The 21652-nt window shown below is 43.0% G+C and overlaps 2 protein-coding genes across 8 annotated transcripts; both read right to left on the bottom strand.

Moving 5' to 3' along the window:
• Positions 1–1644: 1644 nt before the first annotated feature.
• Positions 1645–10008, bottom strand: LOC125524090. Of its 7 annotated transcripts, none has more exons than XM_048689171.1 (7): positions 9345–10008; positions 8902–9213; positions 8617–8750; positions 8349–8541; positions 6781–6859; positions 6627–6679; positions 1645–5654 (listed from the first exon to the last, which is right to left on the bottom strand). In XM_048689171.1, exon 7 carries the CDS (start codon positions 5402–5404, stop codon positions 4499–4501), a length of 906 nt encoding a protein of 301 aa, XP_048545128.1. In that variant the 5' UTR covers positions 5405–5654; positions 6627–6679; positions 6781–6859; positions 8349–8541; positions 8617–8750; positions 8902–9213; positions 9345–10008; the 3' UTR covers positions 1645–4498. The 7 variants fall into 7 exon arrangements, with proteins under 7 accessions (XP_048545128.1, XP_048545125.1, XP_048545127.1 ...); XM_048689168.1 differs by lacking the exon at positions 6627–6679 and having other exon boundaries at positions 8902–8976; positions 9130–9213; positions 9345–10005; XM_048689170.1 differs by lacking the exon at positions 6627–6679 and having other exon boundaries at positions 6734–6859.
• Positions 10009–13162: 3154 nt separating this feature from the next.
• On the bottom strand, positions 13163–21042 carry LOC125518369 (TOM1-like protein 9). Its single transcript, XM_048683239.1, has 10 exons — positions 20795–21042; positions 19303–19381; positions 18557–18655; positions 18361–18474; positions 18009–18172; positions 17386–17467; positions 17023–17108; positions 15071–15250; positions 14398–14894; positions 13163–13988 (listed from the first exon to the last, which is right to left on the bottom strand). Exons 1-10 carry the CDS (start codon positions 20896–20898, stop codon positions 13348–13350), a joined length of 2046 nt encoding a protein of 681 aa, XP_048539196.1. The 5' UTR covers positions 20899–21042; the 3' UTR covers positions 13163–13347.
• Positions 21043–21652: the final 610 nt, after the last annotated feature.

Below are 21652 nucleotides of genomic sequence, written 5' to 3'. Positions count from 1 at the left end.
ACTTTAGTTTTAAATGTTTGAAACTTTTATTGTTTGCTTTATTTTGAATTTGAATTTGAATCGGTTTCGAACTAACGCAAGATTAGCAATAGTAATCGAGGTGACGTGGCATCATTAGCAAAGGTTCACTGTAGCCTAATTATCCGGGCGTCACAAGATGGTTGTTTTATCAAGCTCTCAATAGGTCAACAGATCCTTGCTGCAACAGGAAGGGATGGGAACAATAATATCTACCCTATAGCATTTGGAGTTGTTGACAAAGAGGACAAAGACAGCTGGACCTGGTTCTTAACAAGCTTAAAGATGCACTTGGTGGAGAAAGTGGGAAGTTTGGTTATTATACCATCATCTCTGATAGGCAGAAGGTAAACTTCTCTTCTCATACAATATTGCACTAGGTTTCATGGTTTCATATGCACATTGCTATAGCTTCATTATTTCATTGTTTATAGGACCAATGCTTAGCTTTATTTCCCATTGTTTCAAACAGGGGTTTTTAAATGCAATAAACCATGTTTTCCCCAATTGTCCACAAAGATTCTGCCTTAGACATATCTATCAGAATTTCCAAACTGCCGGTTTTAGAGGTGATGAATTAAAGAAACACATGGATGCAGCTAGCTACTCTTATACTGAGAATGAACACCTTGATGCAATGAATGCTTTGAAAAGAGAGTGTAATGCTGCTTGGACATGGCTTCACAAAATACCTGTTCATACTTGGGCTAGGCATGCTATGGATTTTAATTGCAAAACTGACCTAGTAGTGAACAACAGTAGTGAGGTGTTTAATAAAATGATATTAGATGTTAGAGGCAAGCCAATAGTGACCATGATAGAAGGAATTAGGACAAAATTGATGGTCAAATTTAACAAGAATAGAACAAAGACAGAGACAGCAAATTGGGAGATTTTCCCTACCTATGCTAAAATGTTAGAGGAGACAAAGTACAACTCAAGGTGGTGCCAGACTTTGATGGCTGGTCCTAACATCTACCAAGTGACTAGTGGAGAAAACACCTACTCAGTGAACTTGCTGGACAGAACATGTGGATGTAGGAAATGGGATATGACTTCTATGCCTTGCCATCATGCAGTTTCTGCAATAGTGAAAGCTAAGTTGCAGCCAGAGGACTTTGTTGCTGATTTCTTCAAAAAGAAAATGTATAAAAAAGCATTTGCACATATCATATTTCCTGTGCCTGGTCCAAACCTGTGGCCAAGGACAAGAACTCAGGACATAGAGCCTCCAGTATTCAAAGACAAGGTTGGGAAGCAACAAACAAAGAGGAGGAAAAACCAATTTGAGAAGCCAACACCAAGAGATACATCTAGGATGGCATCTATTACTTGCAGCAACTGCAAACTTGTAGGGCATAGATACAATGTTTGCTCCAAGCCCCTCAAGCCAGCTCTTGCTATGAGAATGAACCAGCATCAAGTTGGTTATAGTAGCATCTCAATTCTCTTTATTTTGTCTCCATTGTAACTCACAAGCCTTAACTGTTTTTGAAATGCAGCCAAACAGGTCACAGGCTTGTACTTCAACAACAAATGCATCTACAGCTGCTGCACCACCAAGGAAGAGGCCATCTTCATCTACTACTGCCCCTACAGCTGTTGCACCACCAAGGAAGAGGCCATCTCCATCAACTGCTGCTCCTACACCTGCTGCCACTACACATGTTGCTCCTCCAAGGAGGTCTCCTGGGAAGAAAGCTACACCTGCTGCCACTACACCTGCTACTCCTCCAAGGAGGTCTCCCAGGAAGAAAGCTACCAATGCTGGCATAGCCTCTACCTCTACTGCAGGAAACATGTCAACTTTTCAAGCTCCAAGACAGAGTGGAAGAAAAAGGACTTCTTCATACAAGTTGAAAGAGTACTTCTATGCTTCTGGGAACTAGATGCCTTTGTCTTTGTTGGCATGTGATGGCTTTGTGTTGGCTGTGAACTAGATTATGCCTTTGTTGGCTTTCAGAACCTACGATGTCATTGTTGGCTTTCAACTAGATTATGCCTTTGTTGGCTTTCAGAACATATGATGCCTATGTTGGCTTTGAACCATTGTTGGTTGTGAGAACTTGGATGTTTATCTTAAATGTTGGCTTGGATGGATGTGAGAACCTGGCAATGTTGGTTGTCTTGGATGTTTATGTTATATGTTGCCTTTGGATAGACTAGATGCTGAGTTTGTTGGTTGTGATGCTGGTGATTCTGGTGGCGATGATGCTTACTATGATTCTAGGGTCACTCGGCGTCGAAAAACCCACCAAAGTGAGTCTAGGGTCACTCGGCGTCAAAAACCCATCAAAGTGAGTCTAGGGTCACTCGGCATCGAAGAACCCACCAAAGTGAGTCTAGGGTCACTCGGCGTCGAAAAACCCACCAAAGTGAGTCTAAGGTCACTCGGCGTCGAAAAACCCACCAAAGTGAGTCTAGGGTCACTCGGCATCGAAAACCCCACCAAAGTGAGTTTAGGGTCACTCGGCGTGGAAAAACCCACCAAAGTGGGTCTAGGGTCACTCGGCGTTGAAAAACCCACCAAAGTGAGTCTAGGGTCACTCGCCGTCAAAAAACCCACCAAAATGGGTCTAGGGTCTATCGGCGTCGAAAAACCCACCAAAGTGAGTCTAGGGTCACTCGGCGTCGAAAAACCCACCAAAGTGAGTCTAGGGTCACTCGGCGTCGAAAAACCCACCAAAGTGGGTCTAGGGTCACTCGGCATCGAAAAACCTACCAAAGTGAGTCTAGGGTCACTCGGTGTCGAAAAACCCACCAAAGTGTGTCTAGGGTCACTCTGCGTCGAAAAACCCACCAAAGTGAGTCTAGGGTCTATCGGCGTCGAGAAACCCACCAAAGTGAGTCTAGGGTCTCTCGTCATCGACAAAACCAACCAAGTGAGTCTAGGGTCACTCGGCGTCGACAAAACTAGCAAGTGAGTCTAGGGTCTCTCGTCATCGACAAAACCAACCAAGTGAGTCTAGGGTCACTCGGCGTCGACTAAACTAGCAAGTGAGTCTAGGGTCTCTCGGCATTGACAAAACCAACCAACATCATGAGATTCAGCATAACTGGAAGATTCATACATAATCATAACTAATGAGTACCATATTACACGATACTGCTTAATGCTGAATAGGTACATTACATAACCATAATTCAGATATTACTAGATCATTCATCTAATAGTAGTCATTACATAACCATAATTATAGTACTCATCATCCCATAACCATGCTGGTGGTACTAATAAGCAGCATATTACATTATACTGCACATTCATCTAAGATGGCCTTGATCCCATTCAGCTTTAGCTTGGTCTGCTCCACAACCTTCTCAAGCTCATCAATGTGGGCCTGCAACTTAATCTTCTCTTCAGCAAGCTTCAACTTCATGTTCCTGATGACATTGGCTTGAGCAACTGTCAGGTTCTTGAGCATGTCATACTTCTCCTGCAGCTTGCTCTCTTAAGGTTGTTTTGCATCTTACCTCTCTCCATCTGAGCCCTCTGCTCCTGTGCATCCAAAAGACCGTTGACATCTTCAACCAACCTCTCATAACTTGCCTGCAGCTTGATCTTCTGTTGTGTCAGATTGTGAACAGCAAATGAGCTTTCCATATTGTCCTCAATCTTGCTCCTCCTGCACTCTTCATACTTATCCCACAACTTGGTCAATGCATTCTCCATTGTAGCTGGCCAAAATGGATCAACCCATTCAACTAGCCCACGGTTTCTTCCCTCCTATAATATTAGTGTTAAACAGGTATAAAGTAACACAATGCTATAAAGTAACAAATGGTGTAAAGTGCCCACTAATCCACATGCTATAAAGTAACAAACAGGTATAAAGTAACAGAATGAGTTAAACAAACAGGTATGAGCTAGCTATATGACACAATGAGTTAAACAATTACAGTGCTCACTAATCCATATGCTATAAAGTAAGAAGTCTCAATCAGTGCTCCCAACCCTATGCACATACTGGCATATAAACAATGACCTCACTAACCCACCACTATCACAAAAAATACATAACTAATTAGCAACCTAACTAACATGCCAGATCTGCTAACAATACTCTGCACATGCTCACATATAAACAATGACCTCACTGAGCAACTAGCACACCAGATCTGCTAACTATAAAATCAGCACTAAACAGTGACCAGATTAGCATAGATTTGGCATATACCTTCACAGCACAAGCAAGGAACCTCCTGCCAGTATGGATGCCCTGGAAAGCAACACGCCTCTCTGCTGGCAGGGAGTTCATTGCACAAAGCATCAGGTTTAGTGCCCTCGAAATCGGAGTCATCCATGGTCTTAGGGATTTGGAGGTGCAAAGGAAAGACAACAAAACTTCAGATCAAGCTCAACAGAAAAATCCCCAAATCGCAGCCCTAACCCTAGCTTGAGCTCAAGCAACTCACCTTGATGATGCCCTCGTCTGAAGCTGAGTCGGCGTACTTGTGAGAGTTCTCGCTGCTGTCGTCATCAGACCAGGACACCATGGCGACGCGACGGCGACGGCGGTCGGAGATGTGGGAGGGGACAGCAGCGGCGAACGAGCGGGAGCAAAGAGAGGGAGAAGGACAGGAGAGAGTGAGGGCTGGGGGTGGGCCTGCACCGCTTCGGGGTGTTTGACCCGCCCGGCTCGAACCGGTGCGCCGACGGCGTGTAACGCCGCCTAACGGCGTTGCCGTGTGAACAGTGATGCCACGTCGACGGATGCGGCCCCCTGTCATAAACGCACTTAAAACGGTCCAAATGAGCAACTAGTGTTTTTTGCAAAAAATTATGAAAAAAATTAATGCTTTTTGGCATAATTTTGTATATGTGTGGTTTCTGCAAACCAGCCTGAAGTGTCAATGTTTTTTGCAATTCACTCTTGGAGAGCTCGTCCGACGCGACGAGCCATCCATGCGAGGCTCCACACAACTCGGGGTTGCGCCGCCCGGTGGGCAAGCTAACCTTGTGGGTCTCGCGGGTGCCGATGAGGTTCCGGAACTCGCTGCTCCGGCAGTTGTCGGGTTTCCAGCTAATGAGCCACGGCGTGAGGCCACGAGGGACGCCGGCGGCCGCTGCGGCTGAGCACCATGAAGTGCAAACGGCTGCGGCAGCGAGAGCTTCGAGGAGCTCAAGGAGTTGCAAGATGCGGCCAAGGAGATCGCTTGGGAGGTCCGTCCAGCCGCCGCTACTTGCAAAATTACTAGTGGCTGGGGCGCCACCAGGTGGCGCCTCTTGAGAGGCAAAATTGCGCGCACTCTCGAAGCTTTCATATTTGTTAATGTCTTTGCATGACAACATGTATAATTCAGCAAAAGAAAAAAGAGGCAGACCAGATGAGCGTAGTGGTTCGAATATAAGACACGGTAAAAACTGCAGGAGACAAGTGTTCATTCATAAAGCAAAGCAAGCGTAGTAGTTTCATAGATACTAACAGGTCTATTTAACAGAGAATATTGTGAAGCAAAACAAGAATTGTAAAACGGCAAGACATTTCAATTCCCACATTCAATTGACAGCGACCGACCAACTACCCATTGCAGTTTAGTGACTTGAGGGGAAATAAGATTTATTTTAGCCACAGAGAGACATTTGCTTGGAAGTTCCGACACATTCGATAATCACCCATTGACTGCTTCCCAACCTGAAGCAAGAAAGAGAAGTACGACGAGTTTAGATAAGATGTTCACCAATATGAGTTTGATATTGGATGAGATAAAATACACAGAAATCCACATCATAAAACAAAACAATTCCAGGCAACAAAAAAACTGACATGCATTGTAATTTTCCCTGCATAAATAAAAGAACTATCCGAGCGTTGACCCGAAGTTCTGTATTGAAGCAGGTAGTCTAAAAATTTCAAGGTTATTTCATGTAACATCATCAATTTCTGGCTACAAGTGCAGAACAATGGCAGAACTGGAGAAGGAAAATAAATGAAAATGAAGCAGATCTGCTACTTCATTTATAAGTTTAAATAGTATGCATCATACCATTTCTACTCCCTCCGTAAACTAATATAAGAGCGTTTAGGTCACTATTTTAGTAATCTAAACGCTCTTATATTAGTTTACAGAGGGAGTATTTTCTAATAGCATTTAGACCTTACCCAAAATTGCATATTTGGTTATTACTATATTTGGTACAATCTAGATGGCAGGAAAACAATTATAAGACTACATTATATGCACATTTTAGTTTCTATTCATGAACACAGGTGAAATGCGTAACAATAATGTATGGTTTTCCTTCAACAGCTGATCTGGGAGTAACTCCTTCAGCTGCATACCACTGATCCATGTTTTGGGATCCTTATAGGAAAGAGCTGATGGGGTAGGAGATATACCACGTCGTTGAAGGTACCAGCATAATATGTGCCAACTAAACATAGATGATGTTTATGATGCAACAAATAAAAGAGATAAGCCCTTGCATGCTGGGTTGTGGTAGAGACATGATATATTGCTGAAACCAGCAATCATATATTTAGAAAATACACAACTTTATGAAAACAGAGAGAAACGATTGCAGAACTGAAACTCCTAATGTAGAGAAGGAAACTGCGAGAAACTGTCACTGACTTACTGCCCTTTCAGCAAGATAGTTAACTCACCTATGAAATAGTACAAAGAAACCACATAGATAAGGAAAATAACAGAGCTATAGCTGCATGGACATAGTAATAGATTGATATCACTAAGATAAAAAATTCTTGCATACATCAAGATAAATGTAGACGAGAAAAATGATATGAGAGCCAAGCTCACCACTGCCCAATCCCACACCTCCAAAAAAGCACCCAAATTAGCATGACGGGCAGAAGTGGGATATGTGTCGTCTTAGATCCTGCAAATACTAAATGCGTTGTGAGGGGCTGAAATTTAACCTGGACACATAGGTCGAAGACATCGTCAAAACAACCAGTCAAAAACTTAGAAGCAATAAACTACAACGTTAGATACACTCACGGGCTAGAACAATACAAAGAGAAATTATCTCAGCATGCCTTAAATGTCCATCATCTATTAAAAAGCAACAGACCAGAAGATTAAATACTCACAGTAAGAATGATACAAAAAATGCTCCAAGAGATCTCACATGCCCCCAATGGTTTTCATAAAAAAACAGCAAGACTGATCTTAGAAAATTGCTCATGGATTAACATAGGCACTAATCACAGACTGCCAAATGTAAGGCAGTGTTGTCAATACAGAGTTTCCGCAAAAGAAAGCAAGGAGAAGACCTGATTAGCAACAACACGTGATTCCACCGGATGACATTATTGTAGGTGTAGTTGCTAAATAAATGGTGATTATCCTGAATATTGACCCAAGAGCATAACCACTGGTATTGGATAACAAAGTCAGTGTTTCTCTGGACAATGGGAGAATAAATCAATGACACGTGAAGTGACAAGAAAGGATAAGAACCACCATTTTTTGGATACTAAAAGAATCCTAAATTTACTGTTATTAGTATATCATTCTGTCAGCCAAGTATGTACTGCGATCATTTGATTTTTACCATTCCATTGATGCAAAATCCCTTTTTCCACTTAACGAGGGTGCCTAACGATATCAAGGTTTGGTGTAGTACGAAAGGAAAGGTGAAACCCAGTTCCCTATGCCTGCCCACAGGCAAGTGGACATCATCTCCTTCCGTCTCAACAAATCTTTCCAACTCAGCGACAATGAAATCAAATAGTTCATGTATTTGTGCTTTTGAAAGTTGGTACTCGTTAGCAGGAATGTGGTAATAAATTAAAAAATAAATAGCAATTACTCTGTGTATGGGCGTATAAATAGTATACTCATAGAAATGTTGGTGAGGCACAATTTAATCGCAGAGCAATTCACTGAATAACTGAGTGCAGATATTATTCTTTTGGATCTTACTATTAGTAATGGAAATACATGTCTAATGGTTGGTGTGCTTTTTTTTGGTGAATGGTTGGTGTGCTTAACATGCATGTGGTAATAAACAAAGGAAATAAGTAGCGAGCCGTTTCATTCATGTGGGACGAAACAAAATAAAGATTACACCATAGTTTGATAGTGAAAAAGCATTGTCCATGTGTCCACATTGGTATTGAACAATATATCAAATATATTCTGTTCTAAAATGAGAATAGAAGACTCTCTTGTGGAATCTTAAGGGAAACTTTATTCAAGGTATAGACGTTCAGGTACCACTTGAAACCCAACATAGTTTTTTTATCCCCATGAACACTATGCCTTAAGGGCACATATATTTGAAGCAGTGTTGTACAAGGCCCCAACCTAGATAGAGCAAGACTGCAAAACAAGGAGATTCGGAGTGGATTGATGGAGCTTACCAGGCAGTCCGCACGCCGCCTTGAGCAAGCAGCTGCGGCGGCCCTACGCGTAGTCGCAGTCCGCACCGGCCTGAGCGCACGGGCACAGACAGGCGCACCGCGTGCAGGCCATTAGCCACGCTATTATCTAGTGTCGGGGATAGAGATGGCGCCACTGGTTGCCGGCCCATCGCACACCTGTTTGCTGTGAAACCTGCCACCGAATCACTCGATCAAACACAAGAGAGTGGTGGAGGGGAAGGGTGATCGGACGGTAGCACGTGCGTACCAAAAAACTCGATGACGATGGCGGCGAAGCCATGAGCGTGATGATGTCCTCGGATGTCGTCCTCGACGCCATCTCTCCTCAGCATCGCGCTCACCTCGGGGAACCCATGGAGATGAGCTGGAAATCAATCTTAGCTGCACACACACAAATTTCGTTTTGGTGGAAGATCTTGTATGGTGACTATTGTTCTATTTACGAAATAATATTTTCTTCAGAAAGAAAAACATCTTTCGTCAAACAAAAATGAAAAGGCAAAACATGCTAAACACTAAAATAAAATATTACCTCGCATCAAATAAAACAATTAAACAAGAGTACAAGACACCAGAATTGATTTTGCAGAGAGTCCTATTGTTGGGACTGTTTGATAGTGAAAAAGCAGAGTCAGTGTATCTACATTGCTATTGAACGGCACATCAAATATATTCAGTTCTAAAAAGGAGAATAGAAGGCTCTCTTGTGAAATCTAGTAGGAGGAAGTTTTAGTCAAATCTTGTGTAGACGTTCAGGTACCACTTGAAATCAACTCAGTTTTCTATCCCCATGGACACCAAGCCTTAAGGGCACGTATATTTTAGGCAGCGGGGCAGCCGATCACTGCAACACATCAATTCAGAAGAATAAATTTCACTGGCAGTGGGTTGGACGCGACCCTGATAGCGAGCCCCAAACTGGATGGAGCAAGATTGCAAGAACAAACAGATTCAGAGTGGATTCATAGAGCTTACCGGGCAGTCCACACGCAGGCTTGAGCAAGCAGCTGTTGTGGCCCTACGCAAGCAGTCCGCACCGGTCGGGGCACACGGGCACTGATGGGCTTGCCGCCCAGCGCCGTCCGCTGCCGCTGTCGAAAAGGACAACAACACCAATCACCTGCGTAGGTGCTGGTCGCAGCATGGTGAGGAAACCTGCACCAGTCATCTCGTCCAGATCGCTCCGCCTCCCATGTCGATAGATCAAAACCTCCACCGCTGCCTTCTCCTCCCACTCGCTCCTTCCTCGGATCTGTGCCGCCACCACGACCACCCCCAGCCTCCTACGCCAGACGCGTCGAGGATGGTGGCGAAAACGAGTACGGGCTAGAGACGCGGGCAAGGAGGGATGGTCGGGAGTTTGTTCACCGGTGGCTGGATCGGGCAGCCGCCTCCAGCAGTGAGGACTACCACAAATCGAAATCGCCGCCGCCGGCGCGCGCCACCCCTCCGCCGGATTTGGAGCGCTGGCGCTTGAATCCCAATCGCCAAGCTTGCTTTCGTGTCGAGGAGAAGAAGGGGAAGAGGAAAGGGAGAGGAGAGGAGGCAAAGGTTGCGTGTGCGAGGAGAGGAAGATGAAAGGTGAGGAGACAGAGAGGGGGCGGCCGTATCCGAGAACGAAGCCAATACGCGTGCGCGCGACTGAACAGGACAGCTTGCCGACGTGGACATCGCAAGCGCTCGCCCTTATGCACAGCTGAATGGTTTTAATCTGCCATTGTAAAAAAAATGTTTTTTCTTCTGTCGTATATTTACAGAAGAATATTACTAAGAGAACATACTAGATTGTTGATTAAACGCAGTGTACTACTCGGACAGGGAGTCCATGAGGATTCACAACTCGGTGGTTGACGGGTGTCTTCCCCGCTTCCTTCTAATACTATACTACTCCGTATGATATATGCACACTTCTGCATATTCGAGAAAATAAAAGGAATTCACAACTCAGAGAAAGAACGCGAGTGTAGCGTAAAAAGAATCTCAACGGAACATATCCCGGCAAGCTCCCCTGCATGAATACTAACACGAAACCACAGCCAACCGGGAACCAACGAAAATTTAATTGATCCAAGAACTTGGATTTTTTTTCTTCAAAAATGACTTGAATTTTGTGTATCTTTTTTTTTTGCGAGAAGACTCCCAGTCTATTCATTCTCAATCATGGCAGTACAACGAACACCAGAAATAATAAAAATGAGTTGAATTTTATGCATCTTTATTCAAGTTCATGGGCTAACTCGGAGCTTACAGCTTTCGAAATACAATCAGCAATGTGTATGGATGTGGGTGTTTTTTGGGGGGTGGGGGACTTTTAGAAAGATCGGTCCCATATACCCCTTCTTCTTAGCCAAACATTGTTCAACTCACCTATTTAACCCTACTACCAATTATGTACGTGCAATGTAGTAGTGAATAGTGGCGGTGAATATCAATATATCAACACTTCATTTATTCAGCTATCCCCTTTATGTTCCTCTTGATCATTGTTCGGATTTATGCATAAGTTTCCTACAACATAAAAATGCAAAATTCAAATGCCATGAGTCACTAAGAAATGAGCTGAAAACAACAAAAATGTATTACTCGCAAAGGTATATAAATCGATAAGTGCATGATGCTAGCGTTGTGCACAATATAGAAAAAAGTATTAAAAAATGAAGGGGAGAAAAACAATGATGCATAATTGAGATATCTTTTTATACTTGCCTCAAAATTTTAGAAGTAAAGCCTACAGATCAAGAACATTTTAATTACAGTGCTTTGATTGATTGATATGGTGTTTATTTTTTGGAATGCTAATTACGGTGATTTGATTGTTGATACCATGTTTATTATCTGGAATGCTAATTGGTGATTCGATTGATTGATACCATGTTTATTTTGTGGAATGCTAATTATGCTGCTTTAATTGATACAACGTCATTGGAGTAATGTACGCCATCGGAACTCGCTTGTTTAATACTCCAGTAGTGAAGAAATCCATCTTAGAATTGAAGAAGTCATTTAACTTCCTCAACTAATTGTCTGAAGATGGATAAAGTATCTTTACTTGTTAATGAGCTTGCTAAGCACCGTGGCACTGTCTATGCATGTTCCAGGTCCGTGGTGTTCGGGAAAAATCAACATGTCCCAACCTAGAACCTGCCATGATGATCTGCCCCGCATACACCACATCCTCTAGTCTTCGAGTCGGTGCCATCTGTGTTGCATTGACCCAACCCCACTCTAGAGGAAGCCAACACTCCCTTTGCCAGGGCTCGGGATTAGAGATATGCAAATCTGGCGTTCCACTAACAATGCATATCAAAGATTTTAAGCCTCTACACACAACGTGCATGTTATATTCATACATGTAGTGTGTGGAACAACAGGTAACACAAGAAAGATTTTGAGCCCCTGCACACAAGGTGCATGTTATATCCATACATGCAACATGTGTGTGTGCGCGCGTGTGTGTGTGGAACAACAGGTAATACAACAAAGATTTGAAGCCTCTATACACCACGTGCATGTTATATCCCTACATGCAACATACATATGTGTGTGTGGAACAACAGGTAACACAACAAAGATTTTAAGCCCCTGCACACAACGTGCATGTTACATCCATACATGCAACATACGTGTGTGTGTGGAACAACAGGTAACACAACGTAACTCTAAGATAGAAACTACAACTTATATATAAAACAGCTCTGAAACGAGTACAGTTTAACAACCTGATACAAACAAGGGTCGCACAACCAAGTCGCAGCTCTCGCGACGGAAATGAAAATATACCTTAGACAAGTAAATTTAATGAATGTCATAAGATGGCTACAGTTAGTACGTGGTGATCATACACCTTCCCAGATCACTGCCTGGGACAACCATTGCTAAGGTTTCTTTCACCACTAGAGATCACTTGTTTCAAATGTTATCATCTGATTTGCGGCTTCTGAACAAAAGAATAAATAAAGCAAATTTGGGCATCCTCCACCTCACCGCGATGACCTGAACCTGAGAAATTCTTGTCCTGCGTGTACTTCCGCCTAGAGCAGCCAAGCATTTACCCTAGTCGAGCCCATGTGTACAGAATTGATGATATTGAGTTTATGCCTAACTCATGGAACCTTGCTGCATAAAGTGGCTTCATCATCAAACTTCCTCGATGCAAAGTCAACCATAATGCTTAATACTTGGAAGTTTGGTGGCAACTTCTTTTAGGGAAAAGGCAGCTCAACAGAGCTAACTGGTAAACCCAAGGAACAACAGAGTGTCGAAACATGTGAGACTGGGAAACTAATGTCAAAACATGTTTTTGTAATAAAAATCATAACTTAAATGTCGTAAGCCGAAGGCTCCAAACTTAACATAGGAACATCTACACTCAAATTTGTAAAGTTCCAGCCATGATAAACCAATGCTCTCTGGGGCTTTCCTCCAATGCCAAACCTCTGTTGTAATCGGTTACGAAATACAAAATTGGATGAGCCCATTAATATATGTCTAGGCTGGGCAACTCAATCGTCAGAGAATGAGCACTAGTACTGAAGACTGAACTACTAACAGTTGAAGGCCTTTTGGCCAGCTTACCAAGTACCCACAGTTAGCATAATTCCACAACTGTAAGCTACTCATCTTGCATCACAAACACAATAATTACTCCACAAATGCTGCCAAAGACCAAAAGAAGGTACACAAAAGAAGCCGACTGTATGTACAAAAGAACTTCTGATGATTCAGGAGAACTCTGCGTTTTTGCAACAAGTGAACAAAATATAATTGCTTCCGAACTCTGCGCTTGCAACAAGTGAACAAAATATAATTGCTTCCGAGTAAACAAAATAGAATTATACTGAACCACACTTGCTATGAATTTCAAAATCTATAACTCGCCTACTACTCCCCAATAGGGGGACTTTCCAAAGAACTTATGTACTATGAGCAGAAGCTATCGCTGTGACAGAAATGGTACTAACAAGGATTCCATTCATCTTTACAAGCCACCAGCCTTATTAGCTGCAGTTTTGCTGGGCTTTGTTTTGGCAATGCTGACCAGATCACCAAAGAGTGAATCTTCGGGTCTTGCTGGCCTATTAGCTTGCTGAAGGGAAGAAGACGCGGGTGTGCCATACAAGCCGTTGTTTTGCATGGCAAGTCCGTTCATTCTCTGAGAAAGCTCGTTCGCACTGGGATACCCATAACCAGCATTTGGGACATAGTAGCCTCCAGGCTGCTGACCGTAGCCATAGCCGGCCGCCATCTGCCCACCATACATCTGTTGTTGGTAGATATCTCCTGCCATCTGTTGGGGATACATGCCGCCTGCTTGGTTGCCTTGCATTGAAGGATACATGCCCCCATATTGCGTGTTTGGCATTGATTGCGGATGTTGAGCCCCAGGCTGCTCCACATATCCTGGTGGAAACTGCATCCTGCCTGGTTGCCCAGTCAGCAATGGTTGCGACAGTGAAACTTGCCCAGGCTGACCAACTTGAACAGATTGGGGTGGAACGCCTCCAAATTGTCCTGGTGGCATTGCCAACCTGTCAGGTTGACCACCTTGGAACTGATCGCTTTCTGCAGGCTGAGTTTCCCAGGGTGGTGGTGGGAGGTCGCTGCTTTGATCATCTTGACCTGTCAATCACAAAGTGCCTACAGCTGAGGACAACCTTGTACATGCCGTAAACAGAGGCAAAGCTACAGAAATATTCGGCGGACAAACAAAAACAAGAGTCTACACTACTCTCTCAAAAATCTTGTAGTGCATAAATAGCATTTACAAAACAAATCTAGTAAGAACTACTCCCTCTGTATCAAAATATAAGACGTTTTTTTACAGCCATGGTGTCAAAAATGTCTTATATTTTGATACGGATGGAGTAGATACCAAACATGTATACTGCTCCCTCCATCCCATAATATAAGATGTTATTACAACCGATATACTCGCGTACTGGTTGTAATAACATATTGTGGGACAGAGGGAGTACTAAATAACATATTAGAAGGTCATATTGTAACTATAGAAGATAGTGTTATTTACCATAATTTGGTGCCTGCTGTGGTTGATTCATTCCTTGAGCAAGCTGCCCATTCCACGAACTTGCTGAGTTCAGGTCAGAACCTTGACCATAAGTTGGGATTGTATTGGAAGTCAACCCATTGGAAAATGAAGACAGCTGTGGTGGAACAGGATGCTGTGGAGCAGGATATGCTTGTGGTGCCGAGAGATTAGGATTTGAGTTCAATATTGGGGACGATATAACAGGGTTGTGATTGTTATTGCTAGCATCGCTTTGCGAAAACATGTCTACAAGATCTAAGGTATTGTGGCCTGAAGCAGAAGCTGCAGGGGAATTGCCAACAGGAACAAGGGCTTGGGAATTCACAGGTTCTGGCTTGAAATAATCATCTCCACTGAGTAGGTCAATACTAGGGCCAACAGATGCTTCTCCAGGGGGCTTTGAGGTGCTGGATGATGGAGGAGCAGGAAGTGCTAATTGCTCAAATGGAGAAACCTTACCGGCAGCTTCAGAAGACCTGACAAGTTCAGATGATATATAATGAAGAAGTCAGTCAGAGCATAATGCAGTACTCTACTATTTTAATTATTCCAATACTGTTTCGAGAGTTCTGAACCCGCATTACGCATGCATCATTTCAAGAGAGTAACATGAGTTGATTAAAACAGGATGTTTGGTATAAGATAACACAACCTTTGAGTTGGCTCTTTTGGCCCCTCTGGCTTTGCTGGTGGGGAACTATTCGCAGGGGCCTGTGGTGGTTTTGGCTTTTCTACCCGAACAGCTATGCCTGCAGCAATTGCATCATGTTTTGCTAGAACACGCTGCAAATCATCATTCAATGAAAGGCCCTGGCTTAGCAGCTCTTCATCGCTGTGACAATTTAATGCATGGAAATAGTTAAGAGAACCATATCATAATACGTACTCATACGAACACAACAGACTCTACAGAAATTCAATCAGTAATACAAAGCCACATTGTGAAATCTAATTACAGAAAAAGCAACCAGCAAACATGAGTTCAGTCGCCCAATTTTCAGCAAATAATACAGTCATGTACATAAATGGATGTATCTCAAACATAACACAGTAATACAGTATCAGACATAAATTTTGGACTAGAACATAACTGAAGTATGCATATAGTATCCCCGCATAAAAGATGTATATAGTAAACTAGTAATATGACTACCTACAGGGCTGAACTAGCTAATACATTTTCTTTCTGTTGTGTATTTCTGTTTAATTAGACAAATGGTGGATTGGTGGTACTACCACCACAATTTCTCTATATATTACTGATCTGAACACACCAATAATATATTCAGGAATTAATTAGAATAAATAGCAGTTTTAGGAGTACTTAGGGAGTGAATGCAAGCTTATTTAAATTACTGCATCAAAACTGGCGTATATTGAGCACTGTGTGTTAGTAGTAGCGGAGAAGAGTATCAGAGCTCACTGTGCCAGCGGCACTTGAACCAACCGAGGAGGCATGTGTCTCGCCGCCACGGTACAAGTTAGGACCAAGAGAGTCCAATAGGAAAGCGGTGACTCCAGTTGAATGCAGCAGCCTTGTCAACCAAACTCCAGGCAGTGATTTGTCTGCTGACGCCAGCTGCACATGGATCAGCAGCTGGAAAGAGTTCCTGGGGAAGTGAGCTTGCAGTGGTCAGTGTGGCGAGAGTGATGAGCCACAGTACAAGGACAGTGGCTAGGGTTCCAGATATGGCTTTGAGAATGATGTAGCCGACTATGTGTCATATGAATCACTGTCACCAGAGTACAAAGCTTTCATCGCTTTACTAAGTCTATAGTAGTCCCAACTGATTGGAGAACAGCAAAGCAGATTCCTAGTTGTATCAGGCTATGTTGGAAGAGTTGGCAGTCCTTGAGAAGAAGAGTATGTGGGGCTTGGATCACTCAAAGTGGAAGGAAGAAATTATCACCTGGACATCGCTTGCTATTTTGATGCTGATTGGGCCAGATAGGAGATCAACATCAGTATTGTGTGTCTTTGTTCGAGGTTACTCACTATCTTGGTGGTGTCCTGATCTACCTCCAGAGCAGAATATGGAGTCATGCCAGTGTGTTTCAAGATATTATGGATGAGGGGTCTTCTACCAGAGTTCAGGCTGGTGGCCAAATGGCAGTTGAAGCTTTTGTGTGGCAACAACAACGATGAATATTGCAAATAATCCAGTTCATGACTGGACGGTGATATATATTTTCTCACCAAAGAGCGGATTTATAAGGGAACAACCTTGAAGTCCCATCTTGAGGGGTGGTGGTGTTGTATATTGAGCTGCGTGTGTTAGTAGTAGTTGGCCAAAGGTCCTTGTACATGGTGTTCTAACTTCTATGTAGCAAAGAAGAATAGAGAACTTGAGAGATTCCAGAAATTTTGTCAAGAAACTTCAAAGGTGTATAATTGGATAGCATTTGGCATAGGTATTCACAGCATTGTGCGTCCTTCTTTCCCTCAGTTTTATCAAGAGGACATCAAAATGAATTTGGTAGCAGAGGCAGTTAGTGGGTTATCACAACTATTAATTAGGTCAGAAAAATGCATATCCTACATTTCCACTACCCGATTCCATTCATATGCTGCTTAAATAGCCGGACACCACAGAAGAAACTTACGAGGTCGTGTTAACGAGCTGAACCACTCTCTGCTTGTAAGAACGACATTGGTCCACAAGGTCCACAATGACCTCCTGCCTTAGACCCTGCATGTTCATTACAGATTTACAGTTAAGCAATATACTGACCTGACATCTAAATCATATAACTAGAAATACTATGGTTTATAGAGTCCGGTGTTAAGAATTTTTAGACTCTGAAACATGGCAGTATACATATCCAACTTTAAGAAAATTCAACACAGCCATGTAGGATGGTGTTATTTTTTCCTGCATTAACTTTCCGCAACAAAACTGGTCGTTGGATCATTTTATGAACCACATATTGTTACAGCATGTGAGTAGGCAATGAGCAGTGAAATACCTCTCTGTTACCAGGATCGATAGCATTTAACATCTCTGAGAGAACATCCATGATGCCACTTGCATTCTGAATTTCTGTCACACTGGAGAAAAAGTTTTGCAAATTTGAAACATTATTATAAAAGGGAACTTGAAGGCTTCAAAGTAGTACACTGCTAACCATAGTGATGATGACACTGTGGTTACAGAATTGGAAAGGAAACTAAAAGCAATTACAGATCCAAATAGCGGATATAACTAGAAAATTACTGTACAGTAAAAGGCACACATTCAAGCTCTGGAAAGAGGAAGCATTTCAGTATTTAAGGTCTCATATATTTGTGCCTCATCTTAAATTAATACATACATAGTAATATCTTAGGGTTCTGGTTAGGTTATGCCTTAACACTTCTCTAGAAAATGATCTTATCGGAAATAATAATGTACACATACTGTCATCATATCAATTACATAAATTTTGGAGGCAAATTGCATAGTATATTAATGGGCAAGGGATTAGCTGTATGTCAGCAATCAATTCTGTCATAATTAAATGCACACGAGATAATGGACATAGTTCACATTAGTTTCTGAGCATCATTTATCCGTGCCTGCATGGTCACTAGGTTCTTGAAGATAATGTACCTTAGTGTAGATACTTCTGGCACTGAAGATGATTCGGGTGCCTCTTGCCGATAATCAGTATTACGTAAAGCAGGAGGAGGGTAGTTCTGTAGAGGTTGAGTTTGTGGTGGAGTATAGATTGGCACAGAACTCTCTGACCTTTGAGGAAATACGGCTCCAGCACGCTGGTATATCAGAGTGCGACATTATGATAAGTTGAAGGAAGTTTCATATATCAAAGAGCAAATGTATGATGTACACTAGAGCACTGAATGTTGGCTTAAGAAATGCTCAAAAAAATTGTACAACTGATTTAATCTGATCTAGTAAAGGAAGATGAACCAAATGTCAGCATACTTAAAGTGAATAATACCAGCAGTTCTTGATATGCCGCATAATATTGTGGATATCTTGCACGAGCACCTCCAAAAGCTTCTTGCCAGGTGTCAATCAAAATGAGTATCTTCTCTTTTACATGATAATCAGGCTACAAAACAAAAGGGAAATCAAAACTGAAATCTTGTTCTTAATATTATATTGTGAGACAGAACACTAATTTGCAGGCAGACCTTTTTCTTAACAATCTTCACCATTTCATGGAGTATATCTCTCTCAGCAACATGCATGTGAACAAAATCTCCACAATTTTTAATCAGCGTCTCCAGCAGCTAAAAAGGGGGAAATAAAATGAAGTACTTCAGTACAGGCTTGCTTAGCTTACTTGAAATTAGATTACAGAACAAATAAACCACAAAGTATGACTTCCAACTAGCACTATGCACAGCAGATATACAGAGATACAAGATACTGCTCAGCATAGGTTAAGGAAACTAACAAGTGACAAGGCTACGTTACATAGCCTATTATGTTCTCCCTCATAAATTCTTGTGAATCTGTCACACCACTCCTAATATCCGCAATCCAAACAAACTTGTATTCACCATCAACCCATCTTTAAGATGCTATTCAACCATGAATCATTTACCATACAATGATGTTGAAGTGCTGACTGGAGCCTCTTCAATGTCTTTTTGGCTCTGGCTAACTGTCAATCATTGATCATTACATGAGATTCTCCGCTTCACATTATTATGGCTACCATCAACTTTCGAACAAGCAATCAGTAGCTCATCACGCTAGTTTCATCCTAGTTTAGCTTCTAGCCAACTTATCATTCCGAAATTACCACCAAGCCATAACATGACGCACCAAATATATAGTCACTAATCACTTCATATGCAAGTAATACTGAAAGATGTACAGAACTTTGCATTATCATGGAGATAAAGATACGGGTGCACAAAATGATGCTTACTGTTAGTGCAAGGAGCTGGATCTTTGAGTTCTTGTGTCCAATCCGCTTCTTGATAGACTTGACTACATCTTTAGCTTGCCTACGTGCAAATAAAGTATGAGAGAATATACTAGTAGTGAAAATGTTAAATACAGCATACCATGCAATAATATAGCAAATAACTAGCGCACGAGCTAAAATAACATTTGGTCCGAGACTGTCTAATACTCCCTCCGTCCCAAAATAAGTGTCTCAACTTTAGTACAACTTTGTACTAGAGTTAGTACAAAGTTGAGACACTTATTTTGGGATGGAGGGATTTAAGCCTCAGACCAAAATCCTCGTGGTTTCTTCAAAGCCCCTATGGCTTCGAAACATCGATACTACTCGTACCTGGTGATTATCTATTTTGATGGAACATGCACTTACTGCACAAGCTTCATGAACAGCTCAACAGGTCAAGATTATTACAGGCCTGTTTGGTTCATGACTAACTTTGCCACAACTAAGCTTAGGCAAAGTGTGGCTAACAAAATGGCCACCACAAGTGTGGCAAGATTTGGCAAAAATTTGAGCCTATGACATGTGGACCATGTTGCTAGAAAAGTGTGGCAACAAACCAAACACATGCCTAAGATGTTGTGGCATGACTAAGGTTAGGCGTGGCAACCTTAGGCTGTAAACCAAACGGGCCCTACATTCATCGTTTATACGAAGTCAAAAAGTAACAAGGAGTCCTCAAAATTCGCGGGCATGGGCTCCACTAAAATCCCGGTTATCGAATATTTGTTTGTACCACTCCATGCTAGTTTTCTTATCCTTTTCCAGTACCATTACTAGCTGCTACTGAACAGCTTGTTCATATTCACTTTTACAGGTCACAGGACAATATATCAGCTATAACATTGGTATAGTGATGATTGGAAAGAGCTGACCATGTCACATTTTCCCATCACGACCCCAATCTTCGTCATTGCTTGTCTAGGCATGGTATATGCTATCCTGTGGCAAGAAGATGGGAGATCTTCTGGCACCAGCACGCAAGCCAGGAGTGCAGATAACTCGGGTGTATTGCATCTCCAAACAAAATTCACACTAAACTGGCATCTCAACTGTAGATTTAATTGACCAGGACAGGGCATGGATTCCTTAATTTCAGTTTCTTTACTTATATTAGTGAATAGTGATTAGTGAAAAAAATCGCATGCACTCCATGTCTACTTTGTACCACAAAAATAGATTGAACCTCAGTTGAATTTCGCAGGACAACAAGGATCGATCAATCATTCCAGTCCGAGCCATCACCCCATGTTTACCACAAGCGTCACCCCGACCTCCATCCTACAAAATCATGGGGAGACTGCCACAGAATAGCAGCGGGACAGACCAGACCCCGTCCCAATTAAGCACGGTGCCCCTCGCCACGACCACGAGCACCACTCCACTCCGACGACGCCGTTAACGATCAAGACAAACATGTGGATAGCAAAGGGGAGGGCGAAGAAGGGCTCACGAGGGGTCGTGGTTGAGGATGTCGCAGATCTCGAGATTGAGGGACCAGTCGGGCCCGATGAGCGACTCGCTGGTCGCGCGATCGACCAGGACGGACTGCGGCATCGAGGCGGGGCGCCTGGTCGGCGTCGACGGGGACGGGAGAGAGGAGCGGCGCAAACCCTAGTCGGCGAGCCTCGCTGTTTCCGTATCTTCGCGTTTGCTTGGCCCCTCTATGTCCCGTCGGTCGGACGACGAAAGGAAGAAAAATTCTCTCTCTTTAATTAAATTCCCTATTGGGAATCGGAATTTGATTTTGATCTGGTTCGGCCAGTACATTGTCAGCCTTATTATTTTCTCACGAGATTTTTTGGACTTGTAAACTTGGAACATACTAGTAGTGGTACTTTTTTTTTCTAAACTAGTAGGAGTAATTTGGAACATACCTAGAGTATCTACAACCGGAGTGGACCGGGCACGATCGGGCCCACATATATCCATTCTCGTCCGCTTCTCGGACCAAATCCTAGCCACTCCCCTTTAGTCCACTCTGCCACCAAAGCTCCGTCTGGCGATCTCCGGCCTTCTTTGGCATGGGGAGCAGCGCCGCATTGCCCTCCGTCACTCCCGGGAGGATTGCTCCTGACCAACATGGGGATATGTCCGATGTGAATCCATTGCGTTGGCGCAAAGGGCGCTCGAATCCGCCAGGCTGGATCATCACGATCCAGTAGCCTCACGCCGTAGTATATAGAGTGCTACATGGAGTGGCGCATCCACCATGGGAAGGAGACGACAAGGGTGGTCGAGGCCCGCCTCACTGCCGACATGGCGGCGGAGGCGATGGATGCGGCGACACGCGCTGCTGCAGAGGAGGAAG

This window comes from Triticum urartu, chromosome 7, assembly GCF_003073215.2.
Source record: "Triticum urartu cultivar G1812 chromosome 7, Tu2.1, whole genome shotgun sequence".
Classification (NCBI taxonomy): domain Eukaryota; kingdom Viridiplantae; phylum Streptophyta; class Magnoliopsida; order Poales; family Poaceae; genus Triticum; species Triticum urartu.
The sequence above is the reverse complement of the archived record's forward strand: the minus strand, read 5'-3'. Positions and strand labels throughout refer to the sequence as shown.